This window comes from Malus domestica, chromosome 17, assembly GCF_042453785.1.
Source record: "Malus domestica chromosome 17, GDT2T_hap1".
In the NCBI taxonomy this organism is placed as follows: domain Eukaryota; kingdom Viridiplantae; phylum Streptophyta; class Magnoliopsida; order Rosales; family Rosaceae; genus Malus; species Malus domestica.
The window spans coordinates 22,753,482-22,766,397 of NC_091677.1; the positions used below are offsets into that span (position 1 = coordinate 22,753,482).

Sequence of the window (12,916 nt, forward strand, 5' to 3'; positions counted from 1 at the left end):
CTACTTTTTTTTTTCTATTACAAATCAACGGTCCAAATTTGATTTGAAATTTTTTTATTGTATAAACTTCAAATTTAGGGTACATACTATAAGGACTTTCTCATTGGAGATAATATTCTTTTAGGGACACAAAGATTCTTTTAAGTCTCTAAATAATTCCTCAAACATGATGGTGGGAATGGAGATGCTCTTGGGACTCAATTTTTGGTGCATTGTAGAGCTTTATTCCTTATTTATAAGCTTTAAGGACTACCATTAGAGATGCTCTTAGGTGAGCATATATATCTAAACTACATATTAATAGAATCTTTTTTGTCAACCAAAATAGGGTGAAATGATTATTGTCTTCCATCACAACAAAAAAGTTAAGGGCATTAACGTACACAAAACAAATTTTGCTATTTTTGTATAAGCATCAGCACCTACAGGCAAGGTATTAAATATCGATGATATCGAAAATATCGGTAGTCCAAAAACACGGAAATTTCGATGGAAATATCGGGATATTATCGATATCGATAAAAATTGAATAAAAACCACGGAAATTGTAAGAAAAACTTGGAAATTTTTATTGAAACTTTGCAAGATGTTTATTTAATCAATTATCTATTAGTTTATCACAAAAAATTAGAAGGAAATGCATTGCATGATAGATATAACTGATTTAAGTTGATTATATAACGAGCTGGCAAACATTGTGAGTGTAGAAAATATGTAGTAATTAATGAAAGAAGTTTAAACACACCATAATCATTTATATATAATGAATTAGTACAATATTTTACACTTTATACATTGCATGGTAAGATTCATGAGTGACTTAGCAAGGTCTAAAATATCGATGATATCGGATATATTGGTAGTCCAAAAACACGGAAATTTCGATGGAAATATCGGGATATTATGGATATTTTAGACCATGCCTACAGGTGAGAAAATAAAAAATAAACCTCTCTCACTCTCTACTTAATCTCAATTTTAAAAACAAGGAGAAATTGTAACATTGATCCTTCAACTTTAACCCAATTAGAGAAATTGTCCCTCAACTTTAACCCAATTGGAGTAATGACCCTCAATTTTAACTCAATTATAGCAATGATCATTCCCACATGAGTCATTTTGGCAAATTTTGATAGAGTTGACGAAAATGATCATAATTGTGCGTTTTGATGAGTTAAGAGATCAATGGTCATAAATTTTTAGTTGAGGGAGTATTGTTCTAATTGAATTAAAATTAAGAGATCATTGCTACAATTTTCTTTTAAAAAAAAAATTAAATGAAAATTCACACATTTTGTATATGGGCATATATTAGTATTTAACAACTATAAGCCGTTGTCCTCTAAAAAACTGGACCCTACCCCACCCTGCCCCGTTTGACCTCTAAAAAAATTGAACCCGCCCCGCACCCTATCCGAACCTTGTCTACTCACCCCGACCCATGGTTCTTCTATCGGCTTGCCCACTCTAGTTAGATTTGGTTGAGATTAAATCTCAACCGTTCGTAAATACCCACCGTTTAAACTCTCTCTCTCTCACCCAGGATCTCACCGCACTCACACACACGACTCTCTCTCGACCCTGCTCTCTGTTTTGCCTCTTCGGCACCACTGCCCATTACCAACTCATCTCTCATCTCACACACACAAGAGACCAAAGAGAGAGTGGTTGATTGAGTTCGTCCGAAGTATGATTCAAAACCGATCTCTGATTGCGTAACATCCCTCTGTGACGCTGCTACCAAGATTCGATTTTTCACCCTCCAGCTTTCACCATGAGTGCAGGTCCTCTCTCTCTCTCTCTCTCTCTCTCTCTCTCTCTCTCTCTCACAAATTGATATGTTGGGTTATTCTTAGATTAGTGAAAGATAATGGAAAACCCAGGTGGAAGATTTGATTTTGATTGCATAAGTTTTGGCTGGAATTGATGATTATGCAATAGAAATATGTTGAAACTTGTATGAATGCAGAGAAATGGTCTCTTTAATTATTTATTTGGAGATTGTTTGTGTTTTCTGATTGCCCTTTTTGGGAAATGAACACATTAGTGCCATATCTTGCTTGCTTATTTGAGTTCAAGGATGCTGGTGAAAGTAGCTCTTCCCAGGGAAAAGTTGCGGGCACATTTTAGAGGTTCAAACCGATGGCTTTTCGAGTTTTCGGTATTATAAAGTTGTGAAATTTGAGTATCATGGGTTTGGATTTATACTTGGTGATTGTATTTTAAGTAGGCTCTTCTCTCGGCATGAACTGGTATTCGGGACTTCTAACATAAAATTAGCTTCTTATTGCCTAAAACTGAAAAAAGACATATTTCCCAACTCAAATGTTGTTACTTCTTTGGAATTTTGGAAATTCCAAGTCACCGTCGTCATCTTCCAAGAAGAAGAAATTATGCAATGGCAAGATGAGGTTAAGGAGGAAAAGCCTCTTGCTGATATAACCAATATCTACACTATCTACAACTACAACAATTCCATTCAATATCATTTCCCGATCAGCAGAACTGTTTCATTCCCTTGCTCTGTCGTGTCTGCACAAATTCCAGGAAAAGAAAAGTAATTGGGGTTCGGGAGGAGGTTCAAGAGTCACCAGCCGCTCCAACTCCAAGTCTCTGAGGATGGGTTTGGCTGCCTATGACACTATGTGTAATCTAATGTACTAATGTGTTTGCTAGAATTAATTGTTTGCCTCTATATTCTGGTAGGCCTTTGAATTTTGGGCTTGATTGATTTCTCATCAACTCATCATAATAATTAGTTCCCTTTCTACTTGAGTATAACTATAAACTTATAGGATGCTCTAGAACTTGAGGTACCGTGAATTTAGTGGTGGAGGAGTTTAAACATAAAAACTCAAAATTTGGTACTAGTTGTTTTGTATGATTTGATAGTTGTGGTGCTTTGCGGAACCCGTGATAATGAACTGTATACACCATGTGAATAAGATCGTAGTATTGTATTTAATGCGCTTGTGCAGACAATTCTCCTGCTATGTTAGAATTGGCCTTTGGCCTGCATGATGTCAGTGTTATTTGTATTAAAGAGATGAAAATCTTGGTCAGGGACTCAGGCCTAACCACGAAATAGATACCACCATTCTTGCAGTAATATATATGTATCTCAGTTTTGTTTAAAAGTGTGAATATTTCTTGTAGGTGGTGCCTTTGGTGGTAATAGGGGACTGAGCCCAGTTCCTCCGGAGAAAGGTGTCTTTCCTTTGGATCATATGCATTTGTGTGACCTGGTAATATCGCTTATTTGATTGATGAACATTCTTTTTCACATTTGTTTTCTTTGTAGAAGCAAGTTTGTCAAAAGTGGGTTTTATGTTGGAGTGGGTTCAGTATGGTTGTTAAATGTGAAAGTTTTGATGATATTTCTTTGTCTTGTTTGAAGTTCTTAGCTTCTTGGCTTTGTTTTAGGAGAAAAAGGAATACCTCAGCTGTCTCAAAACTTCGGGCCACCAATCAGAAAAATGTAGACTCTTCTCAAAAAAGTACCTGGAATGCCGCATGGAAAAGTGAGTTTTTTGGGTTTTGTGTAAAACAAATTGTAATGCTTTGATCTGGAATTCATTAAGTCTGCGACATTCTTCTGCATATTATTCAAAACCAAAACAACATGACACTCAAAAGCTTGAAGTATAGGTTTTGAAGTTTCAGAGGTGTATGTTGGGCGAAAATAGCATAAAGTACTAACTTCCCTGCATAAAAGCTTTTCGTGTCTTTCCCTCACCTTCTGATGGTAGGTTTGTATCAAAAAGCACTTCTGGCATTAGGTTTGTGTCAAATTATGTTATAGGTTTGTTCGTGAATGTAAAAATGAAATCATTTATAGTTTGAGGAACCATAATTTGAATTTGGCAGATTTAGCTATCCTATTTCGTGGATGAAACATTTTGGCGTATCTAAATATGATGAAGGTCTTGAACCAAAAACTGAGGAAAACAATTTAATGGTAAATATATTAGAAAATTGTCAATTCATAGCTATTTGAGCCCTCATTCCTTATATTGTCTCTTTCTTTTTCACATACAGATTTGTTATGAACTTTGGATTTCATAGACCGTTTATATGTATCTTGCAGGAACTTGATGGCAAAACAAGACATGTCGGAACTTGGATTCGTTAGGGAAAGTAACTCGGATGCTTCTGGAGAGAAGGTTTCCGAGCGGATTGCTAATTAGATCGGATGATAACTTAGAAGACGATAGTAGTTGGGAGAGTTTTACCGAACATTGAATCTTGATCATGGAAGAACTACTTGTAAAGGATCCAAAAACATTAGTGTTTTGGTTTTTTCAAAAGATGTTAATGGTTTATTTTCGTAGACTTGTAGAGAAGGCAATGATGCTAATTTTTGATAAGATGAATCAAATTTAAGTTTGACATTTTAAATGGCAAAGGACCCAAATAAGACCCAAATAAGGTATGATAGGGAGCCTTGCGGTCGGGTTCCAGAAAAATGTCAAAGGCAAAAATTTCTGCAACGAGAATGTCATTTCAAGTCAATTAGGCAAGGTCTTATATTTTATTAAATACTTTTATGTATTAATTCAGTGTGTAATTAATTTAAAATATCATTAGCAGTAATTTTGGTGTTAATTGTTTTAACTTTTAACTATAGAATTTGTTTTTGAGTAGTGCTAGAGAGACTAAATTTGTAGATTAATTTTGTAAACGAAATGAAATGGAAGTTGATTATTGAATTATCGCTTAAGCGTTGATTAACATATGTATTTATTATTGGTAATACATTATTTAGTTTGCAAATTTAGTTACGTAGCTGTTTGGGCCCAAAATAGCAGTTTGGGCCGAGCGAGGAATCATTCTCGGCCCGGGAAGCCGTACGGCGAAAGGGTCATGGAGCGTTCAGCTCATGGGCTTCCAAGCCTAGGTCGGTTAAATCAGAATGCAAGTCGAGTCCTAATACAATAGGGACTCTCGACGAGATCAGTAAACTAGAAAGCGAATCCGGCTCAGTTAAGGACTAGATTCGTAGTCCTAGCAGAGATATGACTGATCGAGGTAATGTTAATCCGGAGAAGGAAACCTAGTTCGAATAGGATTGGAATTCGGGCTCGGTGTTCTGCTACTATAAATACAAGACATTCAGCAACGGAAAAGACCCCACAAAATCAATACAAAATTGCCCTGCGCAAACTCTCACAACTTGTGATTTTTCTTTTTCCTTTTTTGCTGACACATCTTCCGTTGGCATCAACAGCACTGTGGAAGCAATCGGTGATATCTTAAGTCGGCATAGATAGCTCTGTCACCGTAGAGTCAGTCGGTCTCGCAGTACCTTCCGTTGGCATCAACAGCACTGCGGCGAGAATGATTGATTACCTATCCAAGTCTCGGTCGAGGTCATCTCATCAGCCTTCTCGGCGAAGTGAGGCGTTACAGTTATTACATTCGGCACATTGAAAGCCGAATTTGATATTGAACTTCGTAAGAATAGTAACCTTGTCTTCAGGTTCGAGAGCCCAAGAGGCCGAGACGTGTTACTTTCTTGGCCGCAATCGCAAGACGCAGAAGTCAGTAGCGCGACCCAACGCAACATCAATAAATTTACTCCTCGGCCGAGCTCGGCCGACGAGTTGGCACGCCCCGCATTCACCGAATGACGTAGTTAGCTTATAGATTACTCGGCCTGCGCGCCACGTAGGCTTTGTAGTTTCTAGGGTCAACATTTTGGCACGCCCAGTGGGACCCAGTGCTAAACTACGAAGTTCATGCCAATTGAAACACGATCGGTAAAAAAGAAAACAACTATGGGAAAGTCGACAACCGATTTGCCGAATCAAAGCCTGGGACAAAGTGTGCCGCAGGCGCAAAATCCCCTTAGCGCTGTGACACCTGAGTCCACGAGCGCGACTCGCCGAGAGAGAGAAGTTAATCTCGGCGGTCAACTCCGTGGTTTAGAAATCCCTAACAGAAACACATGCGTTCTCAATGAAGGGATAGTAGAGGAGTGTGACGAGGATGGTGGTGAAGGATCTGACCCACCAACAAGGTCGTTTCTTCGAAAGCGACTGGACGAGCAGTCTCGGTCAGTCGAACAGACGTTTAGTCGAGGCATTGACAAGCTGCATGACGCGATACTCAGTTCCAATGATCGACAAACCAGGCTGCTCGAAATGCTGGTTAGTCAAGTTGGTGGCAGCAGGCCTTTCGATCTTCGCCAACCTTGTTTACCAGGAAACAACCCGGTACCGATTGTACCGGCCGAGCCTATTCCTGCCCCGCTCAAACCAATTAACTTGGAGAAAGGAGGAGGGTCGAATAGTAGGTCAGACGGGACCGACCAGAGGGTCGAAGCAACACCTGTTGATGTGACCGAAGTTCAGCGGATGATCGACTCGGCCATGAAGAAAGGGCCGAAGTTTCCCAAGTTTATTCATCCGTACCCAGCTTACGTGGAGACGTTTGGATACCCGAAAGGGTTCAAGATCCCAGATTTTAGTCTTTTTGCCGGTGAATCGTCCCTGTCTTCGTTGGAGCACGTGGCTCGTTTCACCGCGCAATGCGGAGATGTTAATAGTGATTTCCACAAGTTACGGCTGTTCAATTTTTCATTGACCGGCTCGGCATTTGCCTGGTACATCAATCTCTCGCCTAATTCCGTCCAAAACTGGGAGGAGTTGGTCGAGAAGTTCCACGAGCAGTTTTATCGGCCGGGGATGGAGATGTCAGTCTCTTCATTAGCACGGATGGCTCAAGCATCTGATGAGTCACCAATGGATTATCTTACCAGGTTCAAATCGGCTAGGAATTGGTGCCGAGTGCCTTTACCCGAAGTCGAATTTGTCAGGCTTGCTTTGAACGGCCTTGACGTCGAATACAAAAAGAAATTCTTGGGGGCAAATTTCCGGGATATGTACGAATTAGCCCAACATGTCGAGCAGTATGATTATTTGCTCCGCGAGCGAAGGTCGACAGTGAACCAGAGGAGAAGTCCTTTTCGCAACCTGTGGCCGCAACTCGGCAAAAGGTAGCCAATGAAGGCCAACATCACGGGGTTTTTGGGAGGCTCAGTCCTAAAGTACGGATGGAAGAGACACCCCCGGTCAGGCGGCGCCTCGATTTTGATGCTTCATTTTATGACGATGATTACTATAAGCGTAATTCTAGCAGTTCAGGATCATCGCGGAGTCAAAAGACCTTCAAGCCTCCCGAGCCTAGAGATCAACGTTGGTATACATACCATTCTTCGAAGGGCGTTTACACCGCGTTGTCCAAATCTCAGAAACGCCGGCATCAACGGATAGATTGCATGGCTCGCCGACGAGCAGCCCAAGAAACTTCGGCCCCTAAGTGGCGGCCGAAGGATACAGTTGCCACTGATGAGGAGCGACCACCTCCAGCGATTATGACAGAGTTGGCTCAGGGGAAACGGCTGGTCGATCAAGATGTCGAGACCATGTTTGAAGAAGCTGATAAACGGATCAAACTTCTCATTCGACCAGGGGAAATGAAGGCACGTCTTGAACATTTCAGGCAAGAGGCCGAAAGCAAACTATCCCCGCCAGTTATACAAGAGCCTTTGGTCAAAATTCGACGGAATTTGCATCCCCCGTTCCTTGGGGAGTCTTTGGAGTATATGCGAGAATTTCATAAGAATTATTCGGCCAACGATCTGTATGGTCTGCCGAAGGCATGCCAGGACACCATCGATCTGATCCTGACTTGTCCGGATGCCGAGCGGATCATCCAGAAGACCTCAGATCCAGGATTGAAAGTAAGGTTCCAGCACATACGAGAAGCTCGTGTCTTTGGATTTGAAGTCGACCCGTACACCGATATCAATGCAGCCGACCTTCCTTTCTCGCTGGAGGACCTTCAGTATTTACGATATCACTTTGAAGTATTTTCGGCGGTTTCTCTTTTCGGCCTTACGACCGATGAAATCGCATGTATTGCCCGTCTGGATGCTTATCTCGACACTAGGGATGCTCGGCTACACTACCAGAAGCAGGTTCAGGTCCTGACCCCAAGTTCATTGTCAATCTCAACCTTACCTGAGGCGGTCACGCAGAACCAACAAGTCGTCGAAGCAGCTCCGCCGAGTGACGTCATTGAAGAAGGGACAGAAAAGTCTTGTTGTCCGACTCTGACGATAACTGAGTCCGTAGTCGCCGACCAACCGAACGAGGAGGATCTTGACCAGATGGGCCCTTCAGTCCTGGATAATATGGAAATCAGTATGGTCCATGTGTTACCTGCCGATTTTCAATCAAGCACGGCTCAACCAAATTTCCTTGATGGAGATGTGGTTGCCGAGGAACCCGGCCATGTTGATTTTGTATCGATTGCTGAAGGCGAGTCAACAGCAAAAGATGATAGTCTAAAGGCCGCTTTGGCCGAATTGTTCCCTCGCTCATCGTCGGCCAAGCTTCACCATTTAAAGCCACTGTATGTGACGGCCCACATCGAGGGATATCCAGTTTCTAAAGTTTTTGTCGACTGTGGAGCTACCGTTAATATCATGCCTCTGAACATCATGAAGGCCTTGCTCCGTTCAAATGACGAGCTTATTCCGTCAGGAATCACAATGAGTAGTTTTGTCGGTGACAAATCCCATACCAAAGGTGTACTACCGTTAACTGTAAATATCGCCGGTCGCACCCATATGACCGCCTTTTTCGTGGTTGATTCCAAAACCGAGTATAATGCATTGCTCGGCCGAGATTGAATTCATCAAACCAGTTGTATTCCTTCATCATTGTACCAAGTGCTTTTCTTTTGGGACGGCAAATCGGTCACTGTTCATCCGGCCGATAGCCAGCCATTCGAAGCTAACATGATCCAAGCGCGGTATTATGACGATCACATCGGCTACATTACTTTGCAAGGCTTCAATGAAGAGGGACGGCCGACTCGAATTTCCGTTCAGAAAGCTATCGAGGTTGGCGCCGAGACTGTCCAGCAGGATTCGGCGAGACTCGGATTAGCTAACTTTCTCCCCGAATCCGATGTTTGACACCGATCGGGAAGCACGCAGGGCCGCGGTTTCATCTACTATGGAACGACTGCTGGCCCATTGGTATACGATATCTAAACAACCAAATTCAGGCATCAACCTCGTCGAGTTCCTTGCTGAGGGAGATAATGGGCTTGTATTATCCTTTGATAAAATTCGAGCCGCCCCGGCCGAACTCGAAGATCATCGGCCCCTTGTTAAGGACCCTTTGGAAGAGATTAATGTTGGGACGGCCGATGACCCGCGGCTTTTGTTTATTAGTGCGTTACTTCCCCAACGAATGAAAGACGGGTTTCGTACCTTGCTTACGGAATTCAAAGATTGTTTTGCTTGGAGTTATCATGAAATGCCCGGCTTAGATCATACTCTGGTCGAGCATGAATTACGTATTAAGCCCGAATTTAAACCTTTCCGTCAGCCACCTCGTCGATTCTCGACCGAAGTACAACTCAGTGTCAAGGACGAACTAGTTCGGCTTTTGAAAGCCGAATTCATTCGGACAGCTCGATATGTCGAATGGTTAGCAAATATCGTTCCTGTATTAAAGAAAAATGGGGCACTGCGCATCTGTACCGATTTTCGCAATCTGAATCTGGCAACTCTCAAAGATGAGTATACAATGCCGATTTCAGATCTGTTAATCGATGCCGCGGTAAATCACGCGATGTTATCCTTTATGGATGGACATGCCGGGTACAACCAAATATTTATTGCTGAAGCCGATGTGCACAAAACTGCTTTCCGTTGCCCGGGGGCACTCGGCACTTATGAATGGGTTGTCATGCCATTCGGCCTCAAGAATGCCGGCGCCACGTACCAACGGGCGATGAACACCATCTTCCATGATTTAATTGGTACCATCGTCGAAGTTTACATCGACGATGTTGTCGTCAAATCTAAACGCCGACGGACACATCTGGACGATCTCCGACAGGCTTTCCTTCGCATGCGTCAGCACAACCTCAAGATGAACCCTGCCAAGTATGCCTTTGGTGTCTCGGCCGGGAATTTTCTTGGTTTTCTCGTACATCATCGGGGGATTGAAGTCGATGAGAATAAGGCACGTGCAATCGTCAGTGCTCCACCACCGACTACGAAGAAACAACTGCAGTCCTTACTCGGCAAGATAAATTTTCTCCGCCGATTTATAGCTAACTCGGCAGGAAAAATGAAAGCGTTTTCCACGCTTTTGAAACTTAAGGACTCAGATACATTTGCGTGGACGACCGAGCATCAGGCGGCATTTACACAAATCAAAATCTCCCTTACAACGCCGCCTGTTCTTGTTCCACCTCGGCGCGGTAAACCCCTCAAACTATATATTTCGGCGGCTGAAGAGTCCATCGGCTGCCTTCTTGCCCAAGACAATGATGCCGGGCGAGAGCAGGCTATTTTTTACCTCAGTCGAAATCTTAATCCACCGGAGATCAATTATTCCGCCGTGGAGAAACTCTGTCTTGCCGTGTTCTTCGCCGCCTCCAAACTCCGGCATTACATGCTTCCGTCGGTCACACAAGTCATTGCCCAGACCGACGTCATCCGGTACATGCTTACCCGGCTGATCGTAAAAGGGAGAATTGGGAAGTGGACGATGGCGTTGTCCGAGTTTAGCCTACAATACGTGCCTCAGAAAGCTGTCAAAGGCCAAGCATTGGCCGATTTCCTGGCTCACCATCCTTCCCCCTATGGTTTTGGGGACACCGATGTCGAAATCGGCATGGTTGAAGCACGTGACAACTATTGGACGATGTATTTTGACGGGTCCAGTACTTCATCCTCGGCCGGCGTTGGAGTTGTCATTCAATCTCCTAATCATGATCGTTGGTATTTTTCGCTTAAGTTGGATTTTGACTGCACCAATAATCAGGCCGAATATGAAGCCTTAATCATCGGCCTTGGCCTCCTTCATGACTTGCAGGCCACCCGTGCCCTCGTCCTCGGTGACTCTGAACTTGTGATCAACCAACTTAATGGATCTTTTCGATGCATGAGTTGTACCCTGGCACCCTACCACATGGTTGTCAGCTATTTGGCCGAGTCCTTTGCCGGTATTACGTTCGAGCATGTTTCCCGCACAACTCCTGGGGGGAAAGCTAGGCCGAGAAATACCGGTGCTACGATAATTATACCCGGCCTTGGTCAACCAGCAAATCCTCCGGCGCAACGATGTAATACGCACTCGAGTCATGTCTTTACCTTCGTTGTTAGACCAACAAGATACTATAGAGGTCTGCACCGTCGAGGCAACATCAGATGATTGGAGAAAACCCATTATGCAGTACCTTGATAATCCCAATGGAAAACATAGTCGCAAGACACGAGTTCACGCCACGAACTATGTCACGTACCAGAACGAGTTATATCGAAAAGGGGATGATGGATTACTACTGCTATGCCTCGGCCCCCAAGAGGGTGCTCGGGCGATCTCGGAAGTTCATGAAGGGGTTTGCGGAGCTCATCAATCCGGACGGAAAATGCGATGGTTACTTCGACGGCACGGCTATTTTTGGCCAAGGATACTAAAGGATTGTATCGAGTTTGCACGAGGATGCGTACAGTGCCAAATCCACGGGCCAATACAAAGGGTCCCGGCTGAATCATTACATTCGGTCATTAAACCATGGCCGTTTAGAGGATGGGCCATGGACGTAATCGGCAAAATCACGCCGACTTCTGGAGCTGCTAAGCATGCATGGATAATAGTCGCAACTGATTACTTTACTAAGTGGGTCGAAGCAAAATCATACGCCGAGTTAACATCTAAAGAGGTTTGCGACTTCGTGGAGGAACACATTGTGACCCGGTTCGGTGTACCGGAAACGATCATAACCGACAATGGAACAATTTTCACAGCCGAAAGGTTTAAAGAATACACGGCAAATTTGAAAATTCAGTTGGAACAGTCCACACCGTATTATCCACAGGCGAATGGACAGGCCGAGGCAAGTAATAAAGTGTTGATCGGCATCCTCGAAAAAATAATAAAAGAAAGGCCTGGCATGTGGCATTTGAAGTTGAACGAGGCATTATGGGCATACCGAACGTCGCCCCGGTCGGCGACCGCGACAATCCCATACGCATTAACCTACGGACACGATGCAATGCTACCAGTCGAGTTGAGCATAAATTCGTTGCGATTAATTGAACAAAGTAGTTTGTTTAGCGCCGAATATAGTCAGTCCATGAGACAGGAATTAGAAGATTCGGAAGAAGCGCGACTTGACGCTTATAACTTACTAGTGGCGAAAAAACAGATTGCCGAGCGAGCCTATAATCAAAAGGTGCGACAGAAAACATTCGGCGAAGGTGAGTTAGTGTGGCAAACGGTGTTGCCCGTAGGAATAAAAGATCCTAGGTTCGGCAAGTGGTCGCCGAATTGGGAAGGGCTGTTTATTGTGCATAAAGTATACGGAAAATGGGCGTATCATCTTAAAGACCGAACCGGTGCGGTCCACAGATTACCGATTAATGGGAAGTTTTTGAAGAAATATTATCCGGTCACATGGGAAATGCGGGAATAGTAAACCAGTCCATTAAAATTGATAAGTATTTACAAAATGAGTAGGTCGGTTGGTTTACATTCAGATACATTTAAGGAGAAGAGGGAAGAATAGTGCTGAGCAGAGCCTTCAACTCCAACCACCGCACGTCGGCCATGAGGACTTCGGCTTGCCGATTCTTTTTGTCCAGCTTCAACCGCTCGACCCGTTTTTTGGCTGCCGCATACTCGGTTAGGCGATCCTTCCCGCCTGACTCGAAGTCTCTAGCAAGCTCGGAAGCAATGGCCGACCGACATTTTGCTAGTTCAGCCATCTGACGGTCGAGCTCGGCTAACGCGTCTCCTTTTGCCCGTAGATCGTCAATCTTCGGACGGAGGGTGTCTTGAACGGCCATGGCGGCTTGCAGGTCTTGTTCGGCCTTTAGAGCGGT

At 43.7% G+C, this 12,916-nt stretch overlaps 1 protein-coding gene across 3 annotated transcripts; it reads left to right on the forward strand.

Moving 5' to 3' along the window:
• The first annotated feature begins 1,479 nt into the window (after positions 1–1,479).
• Positions 1,480–4,398, forward strand: LOC103417296 (cytochrome c oxidase assembly protein cox19, mitochondrial-like). 3 transcript variants are annotated; one of them, XM_008355485.4, is made up of 5 exons: positions 1,518–1,784; positions 3,157–3,245; positions 3,424–3,521; positions 3,868–3,958; positions 4,088–4,398. In XM_008355485.4, exons 1-5 carry the CDS (start codon positions 1,775–1,777, stop codon positions 4,130–4,132), a joined length of 333 nt encoding a protein of 110 aa, XP_008353707.1. In that variant the 5' UTR covers positions 1,518–1,774; the 3' UTR covers positions 4,133–4,398. The 3 variants fall into 3 exon arrangements, 2 of the variants coding, with proteins under 2 accessions (XP_008353708.1, XP_008353707.1); XR_011577982.1 differs by having other exon boundaries at positions 1,550–1,784; positions 3,398–3,521; XM_008355486.4 differs by lacking the exon at positions 3,868–3,958 and having other exon boundaries at positions 1,480–1,784.
• Positions 4,399–12,916: the final 8,518 nt, after the last annotated feature.

Coding starts and splice junctions, on each gene's coding strand:
- LOC103417296 (XM_008355485.4), top strand. Junction 3,522..3,867: donor CTGGAATGCCGCATGGAAAA/GTGAGTTTTTTG, acceptor TGAATTTGGCAG/ATTTAGCTATCCTATTTCGT. Junction 3,959..4,087: donor CTGAGGAAAACAATTTAATG/GTAAATATATTA, acceptor TGTATCTTGCAG/GAACTTGATGGCAAAACAAG.